The sequence below is a fragment of the Opisthorchis viverrini genome (genome assembly GCF_000715545.1).
Source record: "Opisthorchis viverrini unplaced genomic scaffold opera_v5_101, whole genome shotgun sequence".
NCBI lineage: Eukaryota > Metazoa > Platyhelminthes > Trematoda > Opisthorchiida > Opisthorchiidae > Opisthorchis > Opisthorchis viverrini.
The window spans coordinates 1,210,167-1,224,600 of NW_008751757.1; the positions used below are offsets into that span (position 1 = coordinate 1,210,167).

The 14,434-nt window shown below is 46.6% G+C and overlaps 2 protein-coding genes across 2 annotated transcripts in view; one reads left to right on the plus strand and one right to left on the minus strand.

The window, feature by feature from the left end:
* Positions 1 to 14,434, minus strand: part of T265_13768 (hypothetical protein) — a gene marked incomplete at both ends in the record, with an annotated part of 87,168 nt that overhangs the window by 12,979 nt on the left and 59,755 nt on the right. Inside the window, 3 exons of the mRNA XM_009170425.1 lie at positions 6,329 to 6,482; positions 9,956 to 10,101; positions 12,572 to 12,787. Of these exons, the coding sequence (XP_009168689.1) occupies positions 6,329 to 6,482; positions 9,956 to 10,101; positions 12,572 to 12,787 (516 nt within the window). The remainder of the gene's footprint in view (positions 1 to 6,328; positions 6,483 to 9,955; positions 10,102 to 12,571; positions 12,788 to 14,434) is intronic.
* T265_13769 (hypothetical protein) overlaps positions 11,507 to 14,434 on the plus strand; it is a gene marked incomplete at both ends in the record, with an annotated part of 8,058 nt that continues 5,130 nt past the window's right edge. The window contains 7 exon segments of the mRNA XM_009170426.1: positions 11,507 to 11,630; positions 11,636 to 11,761; positions 12,652 to 12,758; positions 13,621 to 13,727; positions 13,754 to 13,834; positions 13,916 to 13,959; positions 14,006 to 14,213. Coding sequence (XP_009168690.1) covers positions 11,507 to 11,630; positions 11,636 to 11,761; positions 12,652 to 12,758; positions 13,621 to 13,727; positions 13,754 to 13,834; positions 13,916 to 13,959; positions 14,006 to 14,213 — 797 coding nt within the window.

Below are 14,434 nucleotides of genomic sequence, written 5' to 3' on the forward strand. Positions count from 1 at the left end.
GGAGCTGTGTTTACAGCCGGATGACTGACTTCACCTGCGTCTAAGCTGCTCTGCTTCTGTCCTTCCGAACGATCCCTTTTCACTCCCCCTCCCTACTTACCTATTCTTGTCATTCTACCTTTGATGGGACCTGTTATCATTAAACTTGTGTTGTTGTTTCAGCTTATTTTGATCCCCAACTTGAGCTTGGTTTCTTGTTATGGCCCGTCTGGTCTGACGCGACCGATCGAGATTGGATTTCTAGTTCGTCTTCTCGGCGGGTAATAGCAGTTTCTCGCGGGGTTTTCACAGCAGCACACAAGAAGCAAACAACGGGAGTCAAGAAACAGTAACACTCGCCTGGTGATGCTTCTGGTTCGTCATACTATATGATTGTGCAACCGGTCGAAAGCGGCCACTGAGGAACTATAAAAGAAAGAGGACATTTGAAGACTGGTTTACCCGAAGCAACAAGTTCTTTATTGGTAGTTTAGTCTGCTGGACCGGATGAATAGCGTCGTAGGTCGATTCCAAAGTTTAGAATGTGGCGGCATGGATGATTTAGCTGTATTAATGTTACGGAGACTCGCAGACTCCTGAGGACACCGGGGACTTTTGGTCTCGGTGCAGGTTAGACGTCTGACGGCTTCAACAGCTAAGTCGCTGATCAGATCGAATGTTGCTTGCTTACCTTGTAGCCTCTCCTCTCTCTTGGATAGCACGACAGATGTGAGGAAGAATGTGTGATATTAGAAACTTACAAAAAATTGCCCAGATCTCTTTCAAGTGAATGAACTCTCCGTGGCAGCATTCTTTGCACGCTAAATTGAGCTGCTTAGGCTTTTCTGTATAAAACCATCGATGTCACATTCTGAAGCAACACATGAGAGCTGGTCTTCATAGCGGCACTTCACATCTAGATATTTCGGGAGTGGCGTTATCTTCTGTTGCGTACATGTCATCAGTATCTGTCTGAAGAACGCATTTATTTTCTGGAGAAACAGTCTCCAACATTTTCATGCCATCAGCCAATGGTAGAGATTCAGTTATGATTGGGTTAGTAATGAATATGAAAATTAGTGAGGAACCAGGATCGAACCCCGTTGATGTGTTAGTTCTACTTGAACTTGCCAGCATTGGCTAAGAGCAGGTCGCCACGACCAGGAGCGCAATGCTGTTTGAGTTGACACACGCACTCGGACACTTCTGAAGCCTGATCACAGTTAAAGGTCGACAGTTCAGATTGGGGGTGGCAGGTGGCCAACCAACTTGTTGTTCGAAGTATCGTGCCCTACAATCCAAATGCTCTCTGGTTGTCATGCATACAAACCGTTGTTCACGAACATCAAGGATTGGTTTTTCCTCATGGATCTAATGCAGGACGAAACCGTTAGTGAGATGAACCGTTTTAGGGGTTTTATGAGTAGTGTTGTGTCATGTGCTTGTGGTCGTTTCGGACCGGTAAGGATGGTGCTGTATCTCTAGTTCCAATAGTCTTCTGACCAGAGTTGGTGAAATCAAATGAACTACGGAATGGAAATTCAGCTTGTGAAAGGTATTAGGCTTACTGACGAAACGGATGGTAAGAATAGTACACGGGTGCTCTTTGGTGATTAGGCGCACTGGAAGCTACAGTGTTATAGCGTGTGTTCCAATTACGGTGATAGGGTACTATGGCAAACTTCTTTCTGCACTTATACTCGGTCCAATTGACGAGTGTGTGTATGAGGTCATACCTCTTTGGAACGCTGTGAGCATCAGGACAGATCAGGTTGTAGCCGTTCCTAGTACTCATGTAGTCTAGAACTAGAGATTTTAGCTATAGTTTATCCGGATAGTCCGAGCGTACGAAGGAATGACTGCGCGATCTATTGGCTTTGGGTCTCCGACTGCCATTTTGATTTTTGCCACTTGGGTCCAACTGATCTGATAGTTTTCTTCGGACTACGTGCATGGAGGGCGTCAAATTCAGAGGTTTTCATGTCCCTGCCATATTCTCTTTATCACTAGGCTTGAGGAACCAACAAACACTGGTTTTCATGCATTGGATGCCTAACTACCTTACCGCAACAGTATATAATTATGAACGACTTTCTAAGCTGTTTGACTCATCAGCTGCTGAAGTCTACACGTTTGTTCATATCGTGACAGGGTACTTTCTCTGTCCAAAGTCCAAGCACACTTGGGATGTGTTAAGGTCCAACACGAACTGGAACTCTTCTGCAACTCCCAGATATGGCTAATCCAGAGGGCCGTAAATGCATCAGTTAGGTACCATGCAAACGAAGATCCATGTTTTAAGGTCCAAACATATTCGAGAATGCAGCCAACTACGCAAATGGGATCAGATTTGAGGAAATCCAGTATACAGGTTCCGGAATTGTGCCCGTGTTGAGCATTAGCCTTTCAAAACGTAAAAATTCCACACCAGAACCGATGGGCGAGATGGCTCAGTGGTTAGAGCGGGAATTTACCAACCGGAAGGTTCGTGGTTCAAACCCGACCTCTGCCCCTCGACTTTCTCTGTCTAGGCTTGGGCAACTTGGTAGTATCCCAAACCTCGTGATTCCTTCTGGTGGCACGGCAGTTAGGCACCGAAAGGATGCTACAGCTGAAACGTTTTTTAGAATCCACGGAACCCTACCGAAGGGTCTTAATTCGCCGGTGACTTCTCTTGGAGGAGGGTCACCGTATTTTCGGAATTCCGCAGTGTTTGTCCTAACTGCTATCCGTTACACATTACCCCCTGGGGAAGAGAAGAGTGCTTGAACAGAGACATATTCGTAGGTTTATTTCAATAGAAAAATACTCTTGTGTATGTGTTGTCGCGTAAACGAAATCCTAAAAATCTAAACCGGGCATGGGAAATTTGGTGGCGAAAGCCTCCACTTTTTGCTTCAACGCAGCCAGTTCACCTGCGATCATCTGGTTTTCTGATAGAACAGCCTGAAAGAAGAGAGCAAACGCGAAGGTTATGTAATATGTCTGAATAGGTGAAGTCACTGACTTTGGATCATGTTTCACCGGGTTTGTTCGCCGGGCTTGCGAACGAGAACAAATTGTCAGCCCGCGGTAGGGTGGAATCGACAATCTCTTAGCGTATGATGACGAAACGTCTGCAAACCCGTTGCCAAGCTCGTGCATCCCAAAAAACTGAGTGGCATGCATCGGAATACGGCTCCGCAAACACCCACGTAGAACAGAACCACTTGAGAACGGCGGTGGAAGGATACATACATACCAAATTTGTGTTCGCATCCCCATTTGTTGATGCCTTCGACTGAGCATCCAACGTGAGGCCTATCTCAAGATCAGACTCGTCTGACCAATCATTTTCCGATGTAAGTAGTATATGCAGAAATCCTCCGACTGAAAACAAACGTCCAAATAGAATTCGAGCCCAATCTAATGAATTCCAGCCAGGCAGGAGGAGTGTTGATAGGCTACAACTGAAGTTCTATTGATTTTCCCATACCGTACATAGGGAACAAAGCTTTGAAACCGTTCCAAATCGATGACTTCTCGGTCAATTTCAAGCGTTTTCCAACTGATTGAAAGCTTGGACAACTGGACCCTCAGGTTTTTGGTTTTGTTTACACAAAAGCTATTTCTATCGAGAACAAGAGCGATCAGTTAAAATCAATCAAGGGAAACGGTTAATACTCTAGAGAGCTAGTGAATTTGTCACCACTGGCTGCCAAACAATGAGTTATTATTAATAGGATTGATGTATAGTGTGGGTGTGGTACTCTCGCAAACAACTACGTTGTTGTCATCCGTGGTCGGGTGTCAGCTAACTAACCGTTGCTGGTGACGTTACAAAGTAGTGGTGGGTGACAAGTCATCAACACCAGTAAACTTCCATGATGGGCTAACCTAAGTGACTTTCCATTGTGTTCATATCAAGGGTACCTGAATTCTTCGGTTCATCGTGCGCCCGAGTGGGAAACAGACCACGTGACGATTTCATTTTATGAAATGAGGCCTACAATGTGAGACTGGTGAACAGCTGCATCTTGATTACTATCGGAGAACTTTGCCTTCACTATTTAGCTGTGATACTTTTTCGGTGCCTAACTGCCATGCCACCCGAAGGAAGCACGAGGGCTGGGATACTACCACGTTGCCCAGGTCTAGAGAGGAAAAGTCACGAGATAGAGGTCGGGTTCGAACCACGGACCTTCTAGTCAGTAAATTCGCTACTTAAGCCATCTCGCCATCCGGATAGGCAACAAAGATGAATGCTCTACACCCTGTGTACAAAAGAAGCGCATCCATTCAAGTGGATTCACAACAGGTTGCGTCCTTGTGGGAGTAGCGCAGCTCCCGGCACTGGGGGTTTTACACCTCATCGAACTCCGACTTCTCACGGCGTACGTAGTGCGAATGGAAACTTAGATCATACTACGACTTCAATCCTAGGCTGATCAAACGCATAGGGAACTGGGAATCACTATGGATAAATACAAGGCCATTCCAGTCTTCCAAAGCTTGGTGATTACGCTGGTGTCGCGGTGAATGGATGATTTTAGATCACACTTCGCAGGTCCATTGTCTCCGCTCATGTTAAGTTTGACTTGCCAGAAACATATCCACGAAGGAAGAGCTGTACAATCGCAATCCTGCCGGAACAAGATAAGTGGCAAGTCCTTCGACCCTGCTGAGATTTTAACCGAGATCTCATCCTGCAAAGGAAATCAATCAACACTGGAAATCCCAGCACTATTTGGAACCATAGGTAAGCGCCCCTAAGGACATTCGGACCCGCAACATCACGGTTGGTGGTTGAAAAAACTAGTGTTCGGCCACGAGTGGCTGATCAGCAGCGGTTTAACTCGCTGTTGCACAGGACACGGCGCCTCTCATCCACCAGTCGCGGTTGCGTCGTGGTCAGGTGTTGACTGGTTCCTCGGGTGGAAGCCTCTTGTGAATTGTGAGATTTTTGTTTTGTGAGCACACTAATTACGGTTTGAACATGCAGCCTCGTAAGTTGACAGCGGCGCTTGAAATCAACAAGCCTAGGCGTACAGAGAACGCTCAAAGTGGCATAGCTTATGAAATACAAGAAGATGACGCAGTGCTTTAACATTGAGCGGCGTCATAATGAATTCACATGGGGGAAACGGTTGTTTAATCTTTCGTGAAGAGAAGACGTTCGGTGCAGATAGTCAGGTTCATGCAAAATAACACAGCAAACTCTGTGCCAAGGTGTGTTGCTACGTAGACTGCAGTTGCTAGTTGAACAAGGAAGGTTGTACGTGTTTGTGGGACTTAGAATTCGTATTGGCTTCGCTCTCGTTTGAATGGTCACCCTGCTGGGGGAGTCAATCGATCGACAAAACTGGGACAGCTGACAGAACCTCGTCCGAGGGAATGAGTGAGATACTGACATATCACTCACGTTCACCTGTTAAGAGTGAGAGTTCCGGTGTAGGTAACATGCACTGCTGGAACGTGTACTTTAGATATCCAGGCTTCTAATCCCAGCACGGCTGAATATGTGCTTTTTGATGACCTCTAATGAAAATGAAACTCGGGTGCATAAGCTCCTTTTTGTTCGTTCAGCTGTAGCACCCTTTCGGTGCCTAACTGCCATGCCACCCGAGGTAAGCAAGAGGGCTCGGATGCTGCCAGGTCCCCCAAGCCTAGACAGGGAAAGTCGAGATGCAGAGGTCGGGTTTGGACCACGGACCTTCCGGTCAGTAAATTCCCGCTCTAACCACTAAGCCATCTCGCCCCCGGGTCTCCTCACTAACTGGAACAAATGTGTCACGACAGAACGACTGTTCATGGGCGGATACAAACGTAAGAAAAGATGTAGTTCACATCTACTCCAGCTGGTTTCCATTTCGTGATATCAGAATGTCGGAGTAGCAAGCGCGGATATTTCGATCTTGACCCGGTTGACAATCTGTGAGACAGCACGCCTTGTGTATGAAGGGCAGAGCAATCCAAAACTTGGTCGTCGAACTGAAACTGCGGGTCGGCAGACAACATTGATTTAGTCACCCATTTATACTGCGTTCTACAGGTTTGGAAGCTAGAATTGTGTGGCATTTCATTATAAATCTATCAAATAGACGCTAACATCAAAATTTGTACCTATTTGAGGAGACATTTTACCCTGTTTTTTTTCAGTCTCTAGGCCTTTTTTCCGAGTTTGATGGCACCTATTAGTCGCTGAACAAGCATGCTCCGTTATAGAGACTGAAAATGGATTTTGTCAGAGAGCATTCAGTCAACGGATTCGTTCTGATCGCAATCATACAGACACAGACTCCCTATAAAGAATGCTACGGGGAACTTTGAAACCAAACGAAGGCTTTAGTTCTATGAGTTGGATACTCACCAAATAGTCTTTGAGCAACTTGCTGGATGTCTGGCTCTTTGCCCTCAAGGCCAACTGAATTCCGTCGTGAACCAGAGAGGCTACATATTCGAAATCTTTCGACTTCAAGCCACGAGACGTGAGAGCAGGACTGCCCAGTCGTAGACCGCCCGGACTAGCCGAAAACAGTCAAGAGAAGTAGGAGTGATGGTAGAGGGAGGCAATGTCACAACAGAAATACGATAGATGACGTAAATTCGAACAAGCAATCGATACGTTCGTAACTACTTTGCATCAATTCAGCGGTGACCATGGAAACCGATTTATTGATCGGAAAGACTACTACGTAGCGAAACAAAATGGCCAGGAATGATGAGCACCAATCGTTACAAATGCTTGAATGCCGATGTGGAGCAAACTTATCCATATAGTCACAACGACGTTTGTTAGTCAGTCGGTCGAAGTCCAGAGTTACGTCAAAGTTCGAACTTTGCTCACAACCAAATAGTTGCATTTTAATATGGCTATCTGAAAAGCGCCGAATTCTCGATTTCGTGATTCGAATTTCAATTGGGGAGCCATATAAAACAAGAATATAGTTAGTAAAAACTCGATGGAAGTGAAATAACATTCAGGACCAACAAACAGTCTCTAAGCGACGACGTCATTGCTCAAACAAATTTATGGCTAGACCGAAACACTGCTGCTGTTTCGTAAACTTAGAGGGTGATCCATGGGCCCATGTGAAATTCTATCTACTGTTTGTAGGCCGCTAGAGCCACTCTGACCGACAAGTTCACGCACCCCAATCCCGTGAACGACAGTACGGCTCCTGTGAGAACGTACAACAGATGGAACCGAACTAAACGAAAACCGCATTGATATCACGTGACTCGTCGGCCCACTTCAGAACAGCCAACGCAAAAGCACGGGGATTACAAACCACCAGCCGGGGAAGCATTGTTGCCCGACGACCATCCTTCATTTAGTTAACGAACGCGACTGAATACAACAGTATTTCTAGCTGATCGGCTACTCTTTCGTTCCCTTGTCATCTGCTTCATCGCCATAGAATCGGTCAACCTAGTCTACACAGGATAGTACAACGAAGGTAGACAATGTGTTGTGATTCTCAATCAGTTCAAATGATGAATACCATGGACACTTGCATAGTATGGATTGAAGATTTGCTTGAGCTTCATACGGAGACAAGTGAAGTAGGAACGCACACAGAAGACAATTTGTATGCATATAAAGTGCAACTGGTTATTTTCTCAGCAGGTAGAACTTCACCAATCGGCCCTAAATATCAATAGCAACATCAGTGTTGACACCGATGCTTCACTACCGCATGACTAATCACAAAGTTCATTCGATTCTGTGGAAAAAAGAAACGATTGAATGAAGGAAGGACTTGGTGCTGGCCTCTCACAAGCATTCTTAGACGCATACAGCGCCAAGCACTCAATCGGACAATTAGGAAAGAAACTGATAATACTGCCGCATGACTGAGCACAAAGTTCATTCGATTATATGATATAACGGGTAGTTACTGGACAACAACACAAACAATGTCACACCATGGGAAAGGACGGAAGTAATAACGATGACCGGCAGTTCAGTGGATTTAGCCTTTCCTCTGAGCCCTTGAAACACCCATCCTCCGGGTTGAGAACCACTGTCACACGCTGTTGTACCCTACCGAACTCTCATTCATTGGTATGGACTTGGTGGGTTCGATGACTCCGTCCAGAATACACACAGCACCACTCTTTGAAACACACTAGAGTCGCAGCGTGGACTGAGGACAACAAAGTCCCAGGACATATGACGACACACCGCACGAGGATTCCTTATGTGCTATCGTTCTTTTCTTTATTTCAAAGGAGTGCGTGTTCATGCGGAATATATCGTTTGGCGCCTCTAGCCATCCAGGTAGCATCACCTAGAGATGGGTTGAAAACCACCGAATACCTAAAGCACTCGGTCCAGCTCAAGCGCAGATTCCGACCGCACTTTACACGGGCCGTTCAAAATAACCCACAGATATTTCGTTAGTTCAGGACAGAAAGCTTCGAGAACACCAGTTCACTCTCGTCAGGGAAACATTTAGTTTCCCTATCAGGATGGAAGACGTATCATCAAAGAAAATCGCGTGATGTTGCGGAAAGTAGCGCGCGATACAGTAAACAAATCGCCAAGCAAATCAAACCACCGATAAAGGGTAAAATTCAACATCATCCGCGGCTACAGCTGACATCTTAACCATCTTAACCTCCAAACAAATAAGGTTTCGCTCCGGCTTCCGTGAGTATAGTAGCTGCTTCGGTGTGTTAGAGTTTGTGCGTGTGCGTGTCCGTTCCACTATCGATCTGGCATGTGACTTGAGTGGCCGATTGGGTGCGTGCCCTATTGACTGGCTCGCGTGGGTTGACTGGGTATGTGACTCAGTTGTTTGCTTACACGCCACGAAAGCGGACCAGTTGGCTGCGTGTACACAATACACCCGTGCCATTACTAACGTGTTCTTCTGACTTACTGTGAACTACAATACTGGCGACAGAGACTGCTGGACTATACAGGCAAAAAGTGGTGAATCATGTCTAACGCGTGCCGTGATTCAAATCAGACCATTCGCTCCGGTTTCTATGTGTTCTTTTGCCCGGTAAAACTTGCTGGATCATCAAGGACAGCAGGACATCAGTGTTCAACACCGATGCTTTGCTGCCTTACAACCATGATTTATTTGAAAGCCTTATTGTGAAGAAAAGAATAAAGGTGGACAGGTAAGGGACTTAGTGCTAGGTTACTACAATCATTCCGAGGTGCCTCCACCTCCAAACACTCATTCAGGTAATCTGGATAGAAACTGACAGCCAGATCGCAGTCATATCTTGCAGCGTCTCCAACCAGGCGGAGCGAGAATCACGCGGTCCCAATCATGGTAGCCGAGTAGCACTGACAGCACCCAGACCTTTCGCAATCTGTTTCATATCCCTGTGCCAGGTGAAGGCTTAACCAGCTCTCTGCTTTTGCCACTCTGAATTGGGCATGGAAAATAGCACTCTCTTCGGTAAACCATGGTTCGGCATACGCAACACATGTCCCAACCAACGCAGCTTTTGGTGCTGGACACATTCTTCAATGGAAGTACCCGTTACACAACCGAAAACGCGCTTTCTAACTGCCTTATTACGGATTCGCCGATACCAACGCACACGAGCTGTGGTTCTGAGACAACGATTGTCGACGTCTCAGTTCCGCTGCTCGAACAGGCCAAGTCTCGCAGCGCTGTATCCTGTCAAAGTGCGAGCGAATCGCCTCACTGATTAGTCACTCATAGCACTGCTTTGACGCCATCTATAACGCTACATCGACGGCTGCGGTACGTTGGGTGGGTCTAACTGTGTTGGTCAGTTTCTAACAACTGACAAACCTTGTACGGGAGACCCCGCGAGTGTCGTACGGACACCCGCAGTATAGCTCAACGGGTTGTGAAAGCAAACAAACCTTCACACTCTCTTCGTGACGGCAAAATATGCCGAGACTGAAATACGACTGTGCTTTGCTATCCAAACAAGCTTAAAACAACTCCAAATCGCGGTTCAGTTGAGAGCAAATAGAGAAAAATAAGTAAATCTGACTCACCGCAAGGCATTCAGATCACCTGGACAGGTGTTTTTGTTCGTCGTTATACCTGCAAGTTCCAGCACTTTCTCGGCACGAGCACCATCAATCCCCAGTGGTCGTAAGTCGACGGTACAAAGATGGGTGTCAGACCCACCGGTGACAATCTAGGAATCAAAAAATCACAGGGAAACGCATTACGATTGTTCACACGACACAGGAGCTGCAGAATGCACCAAAATGATCAGCGACAACGTTTTTGACAAACTAACAGAACGAGACACAATGGTCAGGATAAGACGGTAGGACAGAATCTCATGAAAGCAGAAAACAGGTGCATCACCACACGATAAGTCATGCATACTCTGACACTGCAAGTAAGCTTTCAAAAGTGAATCCTCATCTAGGAGGATTCTGTAGCATCTTTTAGAAGCGCGACCCACGATGCTGAGCACCGAAGAGGGTGTCCCGGGGAGATACTTCACTGATCAGCTGACTTGAGTAAGCGGTTACAGGGGTTGATATCGAAGTGGAGCTTTATTTTGGACAAGTATTTAGTCAAAAAGGTTTCAGAGGTTTGAAATAGGTGAGATGTCCGATGCTGTGACCAACCTCGTGCGAGCCAGTCGACTATTGATAAGCGAAAATTGAATGCTCCTTGTGTGGCGCCGCAGTCAGTCAGTAGACCAAGAATCCACCAGCTGATTTGGGCTTTTATCGAGAGTTCGACATGGGATTGTACGTCATATTGAAGAAATCTTACGTGTCCCACCCGGTTGCATTTTAAACATCGATCCTTCTTGAAGGGACAGTCTAACGCCAAAATACAGGCACTGTGGGGATCAGGTTAAACCCCGGTTGCATTACAAACATCGATCCTGTACGAAGGAACCGTCTAACACCATAATACAGGCACTGTGGGGATCAGGTTAAACCGGGAGTAGTTACTGGTTCTCTTTGAATGGGGCGGTATGCCTCAAGCTGGTGCCCTGCGCTGGCTGCCGAATCATTACAGAATCGGGGTTTGGTTTGGCAAGATATTGATATTCCTCAAGGTTAAAGTGTCATTTTGCAGTCTTGATGTATCTTCGTCTAGAGTAAGGTGTGTATCAGCATCTTTGGAGGGCTGGAGGCCACAGACAAAACTGGTGTAAGCATACCTAACTGAAACCCACCCCGTTCTCGACAGCGCCAGCATACGTTTTGAATTTGTCGGACTCATGGACACTTGGAACGAACTGGACAACATGAATGTCCCAGCAGAAATTCGCATCAAGGTTCGAAGCCTACCTGTCCACAGAGTACGCAAAATCCATGGACCATTGTCCTGAGACATTGAAAAGTCTCATGGACTGTAGGAAGCTCGCAGCACAACCCATCTGAACGGTGTCCACAGTCAAATCATGATGAGCCCCAAGGAGGACGAAACCGGTCGTGGGCTGTCGATGGATTTTCAGCAACCTTATGAGTAGTACATTAAAAATCATGCTTGTTTACGCACCCGAGGATATCTGACCAGTCCAACCACTTGACCCTGGCCTGAAATCATTCTTTTACCTCTGAGAGAGATCAATGGATGGTGCCAACAGCCTGCATGGTAATCCAGAGTGTCGAGTATACCCAAAAACGGATCGCAATTTTGTGACATCCTATCATCAGCGTGTGACCCACTATATAAACTACCGATGGTTCAGTGGTTAGAGCGCGAATTTACTGATCGGAAGGCCCGTGATTCGAACCTAACCTCTGAATCTCGACTTCTCCTGGATAGACTTGGACAGCCTGTCAGTATCCCAGGACCTCGTGCTTCCTTCGGGTGGCATGGCAGTTAGTCACCAAAAAGGTGCTACAGCTGAACGAGTATCTCACCATCTGCAACCCAACGATTGAGTAGAAGTCTGGTCAAATGCTTCGGCAATTCCTCTTTGTCTACCGAACCTACTTTGAACAAATCTTGTATCAAACACCAGTCACCTAGAAAAATAATAACAGGTACGATGCGCAGTTGGGTTGAAGCGGATGCTCACACCCGTTGAAGCCATTCATTCATGTCTGTGGAAACCCCCGAGGATGCCAAAAATCTCGTCAACCTCCTCAACGCCTCAGACCATGTCAGATCGATCCTCGGCGTCAACGTTTCCTCATCGAGTGAAGCAATCGCTCTCAAAGTTTCAGTGGGAGACCGCAGCAGTTATCGTAAGACTATTAGGGTCGCCACATATGGTGGAAATCTTGAAATGAATGGTCAGGAAGGTGTTTAAGTCACACTTCACGGAGCACCACACCGTTCATTCTCTTCGTGTGATTACTGTGCCGCACTAAAGACAAAAGTGACTTAAGTTGCAAAACAAAATCTATGTGAAACGCCAGTGTCAGAACCGATCGATACAGATGGAATTCATGTGTGCCGTTCGTTCTTGTTGCATGACGTACAAGAATGTCTCAACGTCAGACGTCACGTGACCGAGAAACGGCAACATACAGTATATGTAGAGGACAACAGGAGAGTGACCGCATATCGGTAAAACGGCACAATTGGACGAAAAAGGACAGTGTAACGCGAATAACTAGCCGACCGAATGCAGGTGAGGAATAGCCCGTTAGAAGAGGGAGCCTGCAGTAAACAAATTCTATTACCGTGTATCCATAGCTGATAAGTGAAGAGCAAAGTTGTTGCATATTCGAGATGACTTCCTTCTGGTATTCTTTGAATTCAGGCGAGGCGGCCTCATTCAATGCCACAGCCAAGGCAGCGATTGAGTTGTTGTGTGGGCCGCCTTGCAAACCGGGGAAGACCGCCTCATTGATGAGACGATCAAAGCCGGTGGGTGTCGGGTCACCGCATGCACCATTCTGAAATGTAAAAACGGATGGTGTAACTTTCTATAAAGGACGTGGAAAGAGTTATCATTTTGACAGGGATCAGACTGATGTTTCAGTATATAATATCAGTGCATAACTAGCTGGTGAGGTGATTTGTAGGGTTTTGATCCGTTTTGAGAAAAATCGATGATGAAAGAAAATGATCGATCTACAACAAAAGAAAGCAACAAAGCCTCAACTACGTTTGGTAACAGCAGACATAAAGGGAAGATCCTGGGGAATAAATAATGAATAGTGATAATAATTAATGATTTCATTACATGGGAAAACTTCCCGATTAAAAAGTAGTGCTTAACATAGCCTTACGCGGAGAGGGCCTGGGGGGTTACCACACAGAAAAATGCATGAGGTAAAAGTTAGGCGAGCCAATCGCAGACACACTGACACCAAAGGAGGTGGTTGCGCAAAGGGGTTGGAAGGAGAACTTCATTAGTGAGATTATCATGGAAGCTGGTTGCCTTATGCCGGGAAATTCCGAGGCGATTCCAAGCGATAGCATTAGGTGAACTAAACGCCTAAACATCGTTGTGGTTGCTGGTGACATAAACGCTTAGGTAGGTAGGTTTAATGCTGCTGGGTGGCCGTCTGTGGTTGGACACGAGAAGCACGGAAAATGGACAGGCCTGGTGATCACAAACTTTACAGCACCGACTACCGGCAGAGTGGAAATCGCTTGATAACGTGGTTCCCGCCACCCAATTAGCAGTGGCCAGGGTCAACCACTGCCTGCCGTTCGTTCTAAAATACATGCTTTTCAAATGTGCGCTAAGCGCATACATCTATTGAGACGCTCGTGGACCCAGAAATTAAACAAACTTATAAAGATCGGCCTCTCCAAAGCCTGCTCTTCTCAGTGTCGGCGCTTCTGTCTGCAGTACAATCCAGCCAACCTCATCCAAGCAATGAGCATGTGATAGGATCGTGACTCTGCTGCAGAACCCGCGATAGATTCCTTCCGGTTGAAACCTCAATTCAACTCATCCGACACAAGGTAGAACTGGGCGTCCGTGCAGACTGGTAAGTCTGGTGGATGTGAAAGTCCAAAGAAATGGAAAATTCGTAGGTCATTTCACTTGATTCACAGAAGCCTCCCCTTAGCGCAACTGGCAGGGACCAAAATAACTCCCTGACATTCGGGGAAGGTGAACGTTTGGACTGTTTGGCACAATATTCCGAAAAAAGACTCAGTGGGCTACCTGCTACCTCCAATACGGTCTTTCCGCAAAAACGTAGACTGTGAATATGGAGCCCCCCAGTACGCGGTTATTACAGCTGATAATGATGATGATGATGATGATGATGATGATGATGAGCCCCCCTTCAGCCTCAGAAGTGTCTACTCACGCGTCATTGTGCCATTGGTCCTGAAGACCTTCCACCTGCTCTGGATGATGATGTGATGAGCCCCCCTTCAGCCTCAGAAGTGTCTACTCACGCGTCATTGTGCCATTGGTCCTGAAGACCTTCCACCTGCTCTTGTAATCGTCCGCGGCGCGCAGCGGTCAGGTTTCTGATCCATGTAGTAATATGGAGCGCACCGCAGCGCACAGAGAAACTGATGTCACGCCTACGCCACAGGTGACGTAGGTTCGCAAAAGCTGCTCTGGCCTTCCCAAT